This window comes from Carassius gibelio, chromosome A11 (genome assembly GCF_023724105.1).
Source record: "Carassius gibelio isolate Cgi1373 ecotype wild population from Czech Republic chromosome A11, carGib1.2-hapl.c, whole genome shotgun sequence".
NCBI lineage: Eukaryota > Metazoa > Chordata > Actinopteri > Cypriniformes > Cyprinidae > Carassius > Carassius gibelio.
Window position 1 is genome coordinate 10109101 of NC_068381.1, and position 13351 is coordinate 10122451.

The 13351-nt window shown below is 36.6% G+C and overlaps 1 protein-coding gene across 2 annotated transcripts in view; it reads right to left on the reverse strand.

Annotated features, from left to right (window-relative positions):
* Positions 1-17: 17 nt before the first annotated feature.
* Positions 18-13351, reverse strand: part of LOC128022275 (arf-GAP with SH3 domain, ANK repeat and PH domain-containing protein 2) — a 29020-nt gene continuing 15686 nt past the window's right edge. The window contains exons 10-28 of one of the 2 annotated variants that reach the window (XM_052609643.1): positions 12895-12995; positions 12574-12643; positions 11573-11660; positions 11069-11117; positions 10062-10225; positions 9055-9188; positions 8775-8866; positions 7228-7414; positions 6716-6801; positions 6494-6609; positions 6147-6214; positions 5055-5162; positions 4692-4938; positions 4367-4549; positions 3873-3936; positions 3158-3219; positions 2904-3061; positions 2294-2416; positions 18-777 (exon numbers count right to left, since the gene is read on the reverse strand). In XM_052609643.1, coding sequence (XP_052465603.1) covers positions 703-777; positions 2294-2416; positions 2904-3061; positions 3158-3219; positions 3873-3936; positions 4367-4549; positions 4692-4938; positions 5055-5162; positions 6147-6214; positions 6494-6609; positions 6716-6801; positions 7228-7414; positions 8775-8866; positions 9055-9188; positions 10062-10225; positions 11069-11117; positions 11573-11660; positions 12574-12643; positions 12895-12995 — 2175 coding nt within the window. In that variant the 3' untranslated portion in view covers positions 18-702. The remainder of the gene's footprint in view (positions 778-2293; positions 2417-2903; positions 3062-3157; positions 3220-3872; positions 3937-4366; positions 4550-4691; positions 4939-5054; positions 5163-6146; positions 6215-6493; positions 6610-6715; positions 6802-7227; positions 7415-8774; positions 8867-9054; positions 9189-10061; positions 10226-11068; positions 11118-11572; positions 11661-12573; positions 12644-12894; positions 12996-13351) is intronic. The other variant, XM_052609645.1, reaches the window with a different exon arrangement.

The window sequence follows — 13351 nt, forward strand, 5'->3', positions numbered from 1 at the left end:
CATAAAGAAACGAAATGTTTCAGGACCATTACAGTTTTATTACAACAAATTCCTTGCTTTAAAAAAAAAACAGCTGTTTACAGTATTTAATACAGTACTGGGAATAAGATTTCAAACTTAGAATATAATTATTTATTTATTTTTAAATGAGATTTTGGAGGGAAATGTGCTTAAATGTTGAAACAAATAGTCATAAAACTAATTCTTGGTAGAAAAAATACTTTCTTTAAAAAGTAGTTGAAATATGACCTGGATATTCATAATTCGCTTTCTGAATTCATTATGTTTTAAAACAGTTACCCTGTTGCAAAGGATTGTACTTTTAAGCTGTTTTCCATTTTTTGAGTAGCAGCACAATCTCAGCATTATACTGATCCGGCATATATGATTCCTCAGATTTGAGTTCAGTTCAACATGACATGCAGTTTTGGAGCATCGGTCTGTGGATGGATCGGAGGAGGGTATGATTCTCATATCTGAGGGGCCTGTACAACCACAAACTATGAGAAGTTTTGTGCACAGCACAACGTGTTCCACATATCCCATCTCTCTTGGCGCTGCAGACGGTCCTGTGAAGTGCTGCTTTGTTATGCTGATTCTTCATTACCGATGGTTCTGTGGGTAGACTTCAAGCCCCTCATTTCCCAGGGTGCTTTGGCAGTAGAGTAGACCGTGCTATGATTTCAGCTCCGTTGGCCAGCTTCATTCAGCAACCACAGAGACAAACGATGCTGGAAATAAGCCCATCCTGTCTGGATGTCCCTCGATGTAGCCTTGCTGAAAGGGAGACATAACTGGCTCTGGTTAAAGTCATCAGAAGGAAGGATGTTAAATTAAATTTAATGAAGGGGCGGAAATTATAAAGGAAGTATTGTTATGAACAAGGGCTGTGAGTCCTTAATGAAAAGAGAATGAGGCGAACACAAAAGATGTGAAGCGTGTGAGGAAGTTTAAAATAAGATGTAAAACAGGATCCATTTGATTTTAAAAGCTCTTTTCTGCATGCCAAGTGTCCCTCTATGAATCTACATGAAATATATTCTTTTGATGGACCATCCAGAGGCTATTTTTCCTGTAGAAGAATCTGCAGGATATTAAGCAAGCCCGCTGGAGACGTATTGAGACTCTCTGACTCAGATATGGAAGCAGAGCAGAATAAAACATGGACCCTGAGAGCTTTGCTCTGATCAGATCCATCTGCTCCCATGGGATCGTAGGATTCGTCTGCGCACATAGCAGGAGTCTGTCAAAGCTAACCCTGCAGCTTCCTCATCCAAACCATCTTTAAGCGCCACAAGGAATTTGAGTCATTTATGCCAACAATACTTCAAGAGCCGAAGACAACTGAAAATATAGTGTGAAATAAAAGATGTACTATATTTACTGGCATGTAAAACAAGAAAGCACAATAGAGCTGTTCAGTTTGTAGTCCTCAAACCCAGATGAGAATAAGCAGTTTTATGACATGAATTCCTCAGGATTTTCCAGTTTTCTTTTTTTTATTATTGATTTGGTTTTATGTGTAATTAAAATAGTAAAAAATGTGGTTAGATGGAGAGATGTATATGTGCTACAACATAAATTACAGTCACTCAGAAGTGAAATTTAAAACTCTTTTTAATCTTTTTTTTTATTTATTGGTATAAAACATAAAAAATCTAAATATTAAATAAAAACTAAGAATTAAAATAACTGAATAAATTGTAAAGTTCAAGTACAAAAAAAATAATCAATGCATTTAATGAATAAATTAAAGACTAAATCTAATAAAAATGACAAAATTGCTAACATTTAGCTCAAATTTAAATTAAAATGTAAAAATTAAAATATTAATAAAAACTATAATAGTATGTAATACTAAAATACTGTGCAATACTACATAGTATTTAGTTATGTAATACTAAAATAATAATACTCAGGTAGGATTTTTTTTAGAGACTTACATTTAAATAGCACACAATGGATTTAAAATGGTTTCTAATGCTTATTTTTTTCATAGATTCAATACTAAAAACATTCCAAGACATTCCAAAGGGGACCCGTTGCAAATAAGCTGTCCACATCGGCCTCAAAACTGAAGTCATGACTTTATAATTCTACTTTTACATTCCTCTCTGGAACGTTTTTGTTCAATCATATATCTCATCATTCTGTTTTTTTTTGTTTTTTTGTATAATGGCTACTAAGCAGTATAATTGACCTTTTGTCCCAGGAGATGAATTTCCTACATAGATGTGCCAGTTTAATGCATCTCTCTTTGAATCTGATCTCAAATGAACATTCTTATACTCACCCACCAATCAGCATCCTCCTCTCCGAGGACCACCAGAACCTGACCCTCATTGAAGGTGAGCTCATCGTGATGATCCGCCACACAGTCATACATGGCTTTAACACGCTTCAGCTTTGACTTCGTCTGAACACAAAAACAAAAACAAGAAGCTGCAAAAACTATCATGTGAAATCAATATTGAATTTCTTTTAAAATACTTTTTTTGATGAGCAATCACACGTATGAAGAACATGTCAAGGAATGTCTGCATCACTCTTTGTCTTTCCAAAAGCCAAAGCCAAATACAATAAAATAACCTTCCTCCAGACCCTAAAAAAAAAAGCCAGCTCAGATTCAGGCTGGTTTAAGCCAGTTTGGTGCCGGAAGATTGATTGATGCAAAACATCTGGTGAAGGTGAAGTAAGAAGCAAAACACAATGATTTCTAAAGGATCATGTGACACTAAAAACTGGATTATCGGGTGCTAAAATGTTAGCTGTGAAAACAATCATATTTCACAGTGTTACTGTTTTTACTGCATTTTTGATCAAATAAATGCACCCTTGGGGAGCATGACAAAAACAATAAAAAATCTGACTGATATAAATTAAATCATGATTTCTGTCCTCACCAGAGTTTTTCTGGGCAGTGGGTGAGGAGCAGTGTGGCCAGAGGAAGAGGAGCTGCCGTTAGCCTCCAGGGAGGTGGGGGACAGGGCCGAGGTGATGGGCTGTGGGGTTTGGTACAGAAAGTGAGACGAGCTGCTCTCCCCATCTGCTCGAAATCCTGCTGAGAGAGATTACAGCCACAAAACCACGAGACGTGATAAGAAAAACAACTTAACTGAAAACAATATAGTGGGAAGATAACTGGACAGCTGTATACCTCGTTCTGGTAGCTCAGATAAGGAGTTGAGAGGGGACGTGGTGTATTTGGGAGACCCTGGGCTGAAACAGAAAGTCTTACAATCAGTATGTGTTACTAAAAACACAAAATTTTGAATTGCATTATACTATATTGTATATAAACAATGTAGTTTACTGTAAAAGTGTAATTATGACAGTAGAGCACAGTAGGTTCTTGAGTAGATAATAAGAAAAGTTTCTTAAGCACCAAATTAGCATATTAGAATGATTTCTGAAAGATCATGAAAATGTATTAAATTAAAAAAAAGTTTTTTTTTTAAGTTGTAATAATAATTCACAAAAGTTTTACTTTATTGGTATTGGTAGTTTTACTTTAATACCACTGGTATTGGTAAAATTAATTGCAGCCAGCATGAGATACTTATATATATTAAAATGACCCAATCTTTTGAATGGTAGTGTATATATTTCAAGTTTAATAATGATATTATAGTTTTCAATAAAACTTACTGAAGTAATTCTGTTAAGTAATTTTACTTGACCCTTTACTTGACAAAGCCCATTTTTACTCACACATGGCATTTTCTTAATTACTTTTAATCTGCTAAATGATTATTTGTCTGATTTATTGTAAAACATACTGTTGTCTTTATGAGTGTGTGTGTGGGGGGGGGGGGTGTCCAGCAGTGTATAGCCAAGAGAGGTCAGCATATGTGACTCCAAAGAGCACTTACACACACTTCTGGAAAGGGGAGTCTGGACCACCGAAGCTTCTCGCACCTGAAGGTACTGCATAATCTGTACACAAGAAAGAAAATATTTATATAACTTGCAAACATGACAAGAAATGATGTATGCCGGGATCTCACAACTATTGACCAGAGTGAAAAGACATGTCTTTTCAGTCATTTGTGATGAGTTGATGAAGATGACTTTTTTTTTTCCTAACAAAAATTAATATTATAGTGTTTCAAAGAACCAATTCATTCATTTAAAAATATCATAAACATGTTTGTAACTTTATAGGAGCTTAATATTAGTAGAAAATACTGTACATTCACTTTCTTATAGTAAAAACTATATTCACTACAAAAATGACCATGATTACCTTTTCGATTATTGTGAGGAATTCTAGGCCTTTTGTAGGATGTTTAAATCCCTGGATATTTCCACGTATTTACAGATATGGAGACCATCTAACATGCATCATTCCAGGATTGTCACGTACCTGTTGGTCCCTGCCGTGTCGAGTGGGGGCTGGGGGGCACCTGAGGGGTGGGCTCAGAGTAGGTGCGCTTGTGTCGGATGATAAGAGGGGGAGGAGGGGTTCGTTTCTTACTGCTGCTCACTTCATGGGACGTCCAGCCATCAGGTGAGCTCATAGGAGGGGGAGGAGGGGGGATGTTTGGAGCTGGAAAGCACATGAGGAGAGTAAACAAGACTGGAGAAGAGAAGAGAAGAGAAGAGAAGAGAAGAGAAGAGAAGAGAAGAGAAGAGAAGAGAAGAGAAGAGAAGAGAAGAGAAGAGAAGAGAAGAGAAGAGAAGTTTCCCACCTCTGACTCGAGGTGGCAGTGGCGGTGCGGGCGATGAAGGGGGTGGTGGAGGGGGACTGTCGACGCTGCGTGTCTGAGAGTTGGGACTGGCGTACACATCCTTCCGGTTTTCTCCCCGGGCCATGGCCAGCTTCCGACCCATGTTGAGCAACCCCCCTCCGCTACTTCCTCCTCCACCGTGAGAGCCGGAGCTACTGTGATACAAGCTGAACGGCCGTCCGAAGCGCTCCTTCTTCACTGGGCCCATCTACAAATATGATACACAAATATAATGTCTTTTGTATTATGCTTTATTAGCACTACATACTGTCCATGTGTCTGTTTTATTAAGTTATGGGAGGTGTAGTCTTCTCATGTTGTTACCTTGTCATCTAAGTCGTCATCACTCTCGTAAAGGTCATCTTGCCGGAGTCTCCACTCATACTCCACGTGCATGTGCATGTTGAACTGGTTGTTCTGTGACTGCTGGATCTGAACACGACAAATCATTACGCTGACATGTGGATTACTTTCCATGACTTGTGTAGGTGTTTGTAAATATATTTGTAAAGATCAGTTTGTAGAGATTGCTGGGGTATTTTTCATTTCCATGTCAATTAACGTTCCTTGGAATGTTTAAACAATTACCAATTATCTATCTAATTATCTATCTATCTAGAATTTTTTTTTTTTTAGTTTTGTGGTTTTGTTTTCTAAAGAAACAGATTCTTTATACAGCAAGCATACATTAAATAAAAAGTGACAGTAAGGACATACAAAAGGATTTCTATATTAAATAAATTCTGTTTTTTTTTTTTTTTTACTTTCTGTTCATCAAAGAATCTTGAAAATGACAAGAACATCTGTTTTCAGCACTGATAAAAATAAGAAATGTTCGAATCCGAAGCATATCATATCAGATTGATTTCTGAGGAATCATGTCACACTAAAAATTACATTTTCAAATATAATAGAAATAGAAATAGAAAGCTGTTTTTTTATGTGTAATAATATTTTACAATATTACTGTTTTACTGTAATAAATGCAGCCTTGATGAGCATAAGAAACTAAAAAAAACGTTTAAAAAATGATAGAGTATGGTTTAAAAATTAATTTTCTAGCTGTACTAGCTTTGTCATTATATTGTTATATTTAACATATATTACTTTCCATTATGATTTCCAGGCATGGAAATGTCATGAAAAATATTTCAGTCATGCTATCACTTGTGAATGATCTTAAAAGAAATATTTTTCCATTATTTACAAGCGTCTGAAAAGCTACTGAAATACATTGGTCAAAAGGTGTGGGAACCCAGGTTATAGAAAAGACCGTAACCATGATAATGGATAATGGTTAAACACTTTTGAACATTTGATTCAATAAAAGTGAAATATACAGGTTACACCCACATGGATATCCTATTAATAAAGGCTTGCTTTAACAAGTTCCTGCTGAAAAGCTCTTTGACTCACCAGCTCCTCACACAGTGTGTGCTTCAGTCTGCGAGCCATGTCCAGCCCCATCTCTCCATTAGCATTCTCTATCACAGAACATTATCATCAGCTCAGTGATCATCCTGCTCTGTAAGCTAACAGCATCATTCATTTAACAACGACTGATATGATACTGACAGAACCCTGTATATCAGCAATGAATATTAAACTGAAGTGTGTAATATTTCTGATGTTCAAAACCTTCTCCTATTACAACAGAGACAACTTAAAATAAAGAACTGGATTCATAAATAAACACATTATCGAGCATGAAACAGCTCAATGCTAAAATGTGTGTGGTTTTAGGGTTTGAGGGTCCCGCTCACTGATATGTGTGTTGGCCTTGGCTCTGAGCAGAAGTTTAAGGCACTCGGTTTTGTTGTGCTGACAGCAGTAATGCAAAGCAGTGTTCCCCTTCACAGTCTGAGCATCCAGGTTATTACTGAAATGGAAGACAAGAAGCAAATGCAGTTATGATAAAAAATAATCCATATTTGAATCTGTTCAAGGGCACTTCCAGAATAACAATGCTATTATTTCTAACTGACCAGTTGTGGAACAGGAAGTCAGCCACATGAAGTGATGTCCTGTCAGACAACAGGACGGCTAGGTGTAGTGCAGTTTCCCCCTTTTCCTATCAAAACAAAATATAAGTTCATAGAAAGAGAAGACCTGACGTATACAAGTAGGTATAATATTCATGTATGGGATAGTCCCTCTAATAATTAAAATTCTGTCATCATTTACTCACCCTCATGTCGTTCCAACCCTGTATGACTTTCTTTCTTCTGAGAAATGTAAAAGAAGAAATTCTGATGAATGTTAGTAATTAAACAGCTTCGGTTTCCATTGACTTCCCTTGTACGAAAAAAATACAATGGAAGTAAATGGCAACAGAACTGTTTGGTTACCAACATTCTTCAAAATATTTTATTTTGAGTTCCGCAGAGGAAAGTAAGTCCTACAGGTTTGAAATGATACTGGGTACAGTAAATGATGACAGATTTTAGGCTGAATATCCTTTTAAGCAGTATATTTAAGTATAACATGTTTTGCTGACCTGTAGGGGGCATGGCAGTGGCAGGCTGAAGTCTGTTCTCTCAGTGTAGAGCTGCAAAAGGCTAAAAACGTCCCGACTGCGCACAGCGTCCTGCAGATATTTGCGTTTTGTTTCTGGTGAGCTGCCAGTATTTTGTGCAAACTGCCATTCCATATACTTTGAGAGAATGAAGTCCTTACGTATGGCCCTGCAAATAACGCCAACTATTTTAATACACAGCCTTTTATCAGTTATCAAAAATGGCAGTGTGAATTAACAGATGTCCAATACCAATAACATTTGCTTTTTTGTTTTTTCATCTAGTGACACTGTAAAAATGAACATCTCTGCAATTTCTACTCGCTCATTACAAGCTACAGATGGTAAGCGAGAACATAACTGAAGCTAGGGCCGTCCCAAGCTGGGGTGGGGCCCAGTGCAAGGTAGGTGTGGGGACCCCTGTTTGTCCATTAAGGATCACATTCAGGAGGGGGGTCCCCTATGGCCTGTTTGCAACAGGGTCCCCTTGAGTGAGGTAAAATGTGTGAGTAAAGATGAATATAACTGGTGTCGGACGTGACTCATTAGTGCAACTCTCCTCTCTTTTCAGGGTACCTTGTTGGACAGATGTGGGTTGAAACACTACAGAGACTGCCATTAGGACAAATCCTGCCCTGAGCCTTTAGACAGACACCAGAAGACCACAGATGTGAGAGCTCTTAAAGGGGCCATGCTTTCTAACACATTTATTTGTTTATTGCGGAAATCAATTCAGTTATGTTAATTAAAAATCCAAGGATTCTTGCACCAAAAAAACTGTTATTTAGCTTTCCATAACATTTGCACTTTCTCTGACCCTTAAAATTGCACAGGCTATTTTGCTACTGTACCTTTAAGACTTACAGCTGCTGTTCAAGGTTTGGGTCAGTAAGATTTTTTTTCTTGATAGAAACTAATACTCGTATTCCACACGGACCCATTAAGTTGGGTCAGACAAATGATGTCACACCAAATCAGCATATTAGAATGATTTCTGAAAGACTATATGACACTTAAGACTTGAAAATTAAGTTTTGCCATCACAGGTATCGATTGCATTGATATAAAAATGTTATAAATATGAATGTTATTTCAGAGCTCTCTCCAAGATTCTATTAATAGAGCTATTAATTTAGGACAGCTGGCAAAATTAGTGTAAACAACCATACTTCCTTCATTGATTTTGACAGCGAAGTCAAAGTCAAATGGTTCAGTTTGAAGGTTAAAGTAATTTGGATGTCCCTGAGCTTTCAAATTACTTTCATAAATGATCAATTTAAAAAAAAGTGAAAAGCTTTGCACCATCTGCAGACAGGTTAATTGTGTACAGAGAGGTTACGGCTGGCCCAGTCATGAAAAGTGCTCTTTTGCTGAAAAAAATAATAATTAATGATTGAGAGGGAATTGAGTGGTACAAATGCTATGTGAAATACTAAAGACACCAGGTGATATGGGGACACAGAGACTCCAAGAGCTGAAATCATTTGGCTACTGTCTGAGGAGCAGTTACAGTGCTGCTCATCACTCACATGTCACTGTCTGCTGACGGCTTCACAGACGGACTAGGAAGATTGGCCTCCACGATTTCATTAAAACCCGAATTCCCCATGTTTCTTGCCAGCTAAGGAGCATAAGAGAGAAAGAGCCATAAATCTGCAGGTAGTGGTTAGAATCATATGAAATTGCTGATATTGTCATTCTGTGAAAAAAAAATCTCTCTTTTCACAAGTGCATTAAAAAAGACAAGCAGATACAGTAAACAGTGCATGAATTACTTTCCCTTGTCTGTTGATCGCTGTAAATCCTTACCAGCAATTCTGAAGTGCCTAGTTTGTCAAGAGAAAGCGACTGAATACGTGAATAATGTACACCCATTTCCCGATGGATCCCTGAGCACTCAATGCACGTCAGGATTCCCAGGTTTATAGAGATCCAAGACGCATCTGAAAGGAAAGAAAACACATTATCAGCTGCTTGACAGTCTGAAACTGGGGTAAATGAAGGCTTATTAGCAGTAAATGAAGGCTTATTTTCGAATAAATACAGCCTGATTGATTTTTTTTTTTTAATACTATAACTTCAACTAAAATAACTAAATAACATTGGCCCAGTGTGAAAGTGCTCTGGTAATATTCAATGACACACATTTAGCAATGAAGACAAAAGGTGCAGCCGAGAAAAAACTGTCCTCTCCAGCAACATCATCAGCATTTCTTAGAGGAAACGTGCCTATAAATCCAGCTGGCAATTTGCTCATGTACACACACTGGGTTTTAATTTAATTAAACATGATTTATGGACAGGCACTGAAAAAACAGCATGAACAGAGGACCAGGATGCAATGGGGCCCTGCTAAAACCACTTAGTTTCCATTTCTAACCCTGTTTTATTCCAACTGCAGTGTCAAAATAAATATGAAGTACTGTATCATATAAACACTGTCTGTGAGAATGGTTCAAGATCCCTTGACATTAGATTTTTGTGGCTAAAAGTTGACCAAACTCACTTTTAGCTTGCTACATTTCATTTTTACAGTCTTCTGGGAAAACACGGTATAACCACGGTACCGAATGAGACAAAATATTCAAGATGGGGGAAACCAAAATATAAAATCTTAAGAACTGGTAAATGAAAAATGCATATTAATCAACTGCTATTCTGAATATTAAGAATCTACCTATAGTGGTTTCTGCCCTGGTACCAAATGATTATCATTTTCATTTACCATGGCATTGACACAGGACTTCTAGATACTTCAAAGAAAGCCTTAATACTTAAAGCACATTTGTGTTACGGTAAAAACTTTATTTTTGCACCTGGAGCCCCACAGTCGCAGCAAACATTGTTTCCAGGCATGCGGCGGATATCCTCAGTGATGGCTCGTGTCAGATCCTCAACGCTGTTCTCTCCACTTGGCCTCTTCTCATCCAGAGCCACATTCAGAGCCTCCTGCTTACTGTTTGTTAGCACTGATATCCACCTGATATTTTCAGTAAGGTGCAATAATAAGTATAACCATTAGAGGGCGACAAGACAGTTCAGATTGAAGACATGTAGCTTGCATCAGTATTCCCAGGTGGCACAATGCATAAAAAAAAAAAGTCATTTGTGACTAATTATGAGAAGTTACATCAGGTTTCATTAGCAATTAATGAGAAGATGCCCTTGGTCACAGCTCTGGGAGTTTCTGTACACAGTTTAAGGCTTTGTGCACTTCTATTCAGTGAATAAACTCTTTTGGATTAATTTCTGAAAAGGTGCAGTATAATAATCTCTTCACTAGCTCCTCTTTAACTCTGGCATTTAGCAGAAGATAGAAGCCTGGGCTGTGATCTGACATGGAAAGCACTTCAGTCAACGTACAGACAGTGTTTTTAAAAGAAGTCTGTGAAATTTACTGGGAAATATTGTTATAATTTAAAATAACAGTTATCTATTACAATATATATTTATTAAAGTAATTTATTAATGCGATGCAAAGCTGAATATTTACCAGCCATTATTCCAGTCTTAAGTGTCACGAGATGCTTCAGAAATCATTCTAATATGCTCATCTGGTGCTCAGGAAATATTTATTTATTATTATTTATCTGATATTTCTTACAGTAAATACAGTAATACATCATTTACATCTCATTTACAGTTTGTGCATAGTTATAGATAAATGTAGTATGAAAAAAAGGTTTGCGTTGCTTGGATTTATGCATAATTATGTTGAAATTACTCATTTAGGTGAATAAGTGCTCGAGTAGGTTCGGGTTGAACTAAATAGGGCCATTTGGGCAACATTTATTGCTATGAACAAACTAAAGAAAATACTTACGCCACACAATCAGACTCATCATCGGCCAGGAAATGGTACGTGCGATTATCTAAGAAAAAAGAAAAACCCTCATTATCTCTTTGCAAATTCACAATTCATTCTCAGTTGGCACCAGCAAACTTGCAATCAGCAAACAATCAGCAGAGATAAAACAGGTTTGAGGTCTTATGTTAAAATATTAGTGGCAGGAAAGAACAAACAATTTGTGCTCAAGTGCAAATAGTGAATTTAAATAGTGCCCTGTTTTTAGAACAACCTGCCTTTAGTTCAAAGACTCTAGTATACGATCTCAAAATATGTCATGATTCTTACATAATGTCATAATGAAACTAGAGACATGAGGCCAGAGTAATGCAGATCCAATTAACAATTCTCTAAGGCCGGTTCACTTCAGTTTGGAGTGAAGATCCTGAAATCTACCTTGGATGGGGTTTATTTTCAATGATATCACATGGGGCAGAGCTCTTGGTTGGGAAATGCCAAGAGGGTGCGTGGTCAACTCACGTGAGATGAGGTCAAAGCATTTCTTGTCTTCTAGACTTGGTTTAATTTGGCAGGTGAGGAGATTCAGTTTAGTTGGCGATTTATTAGGCTGCAACAAAAGGATAGCACATCATCACTAACATATCATAACTAAAGGCCCGTTTAGTGATATTAATTTTTATCTCATTTGTATTGTGTATCAGCGCTGGTTTCAGCCTTTGAAAATGTAACTGAACATCACGGAAGCATAAAATCTAAAATAATTATATAAATATAAATTAAATTAAATATGAATAGTTATATATTTATAAATAAATATAGTCTTAATAAAAAGTAAAAATTATAACAAGTCGATTATAATAGAAATTATATACAAGTAAATATAAGATTGGAGTAATAGCTTCTGAAAATTCAGCTTTGTCATCACTGAAATAAATTACATTTTAAAATATATTCAAATAGAAAACAGTTATTTAAAAAATATAATATTTTTTTCAAAATATTACCGTTCTTATTGATTTTGATCAAATAAATGTAGCCCTGGTAAGCGAAAAAGATGCCTTTCAAAAATATAAAATATCTTAAACTTTAGAACTGTACTGTATAAAAAATAAATAAAAATAAATAAATAAAAAAATAAAAAAATGCATAAAATTTACTAAACTATTCATAGTACAACATTAAAAATGACAGATCCACACAGTACAACACTACAATACTAGGTGCGAAATGCCATTTTAAGATGCATTGTTTAATATCATATTCATGATTTTGACAACAGAAATTTCCTGTTTGCTCTGCAAAGGACTTACAGATATTCCTGGAAAATCTGCAACTCATTTGGTAAACTAAAAACCTGAAGAGTGCTTTAATAAGGTTATACCAAGTTTCACAGCACTATTACAGCCTACACTGTAGAGCTGAACACATATCCAGGATGGATTCACAGTTCATCACCAAAACCAGCAGAAGAAGAAAAAAAGCTTGCTGCTGGATTTAAAGAGAGAGATGTGAGTACTCACAGTTCCGTGAGCGATGGTAAGATAGCAGTTCTGCACGGTACATTTCCTCTTCTGCCACATCTTCCTCAACCTATCAGAGAAATGAGATTATCAGCACAGCATCCACGTCACTTTCTCCTCAATCAACACAAAGCTATACAGTGAATGCAGAGACAGATACGTGTGTAACTCCCAGCACAGCGTGTCCTACAGCACATGAATAATTTGAAACGATGGGCTACCAGAGCACTTCCAAAAGGATTTATCATGTTACGTCATGTTTGAAGAATGCAGGATCTGGGATCAGAAATTTGATAATATCACAACCATTCATTCATTTACCCATCACTCCTCTTGTAGAGGTAGCCTGATTTCTCTGTGCCATATTGCTTGTTGCCTTGAAGCTGATGCATGCTGTACACAGTCTGTCTGCTTAGAGAATCCTGCACAACAGAAGCATAAATGGGAAAGTCATGATTTGTTTATATGTGGTGCCCAAAAAGCTTCGGTGATTTTCATTGCCTCTGTGCATGGGATATTACACAAAACAGCATAAAGGGATAGTTCCTTTTTTTGTTCTTGGGAACATTAAATTATCGTAAAATTAGTCCATATGATAAGAGATGATATGTTTCAGTTCACTTTTATTCTAGGGGAAAGAGTGATGTGAGCAATGTGCGAAATATATTCACGTGTGTTTCATGTAAAAAAGAAAGTCATACATTAAATGATGACTGAAGTTTCATTTTTTGCTGAATGTAAAAGTAAAGTCTAAACCTCTCAAGCTGAGGAGAAAGTC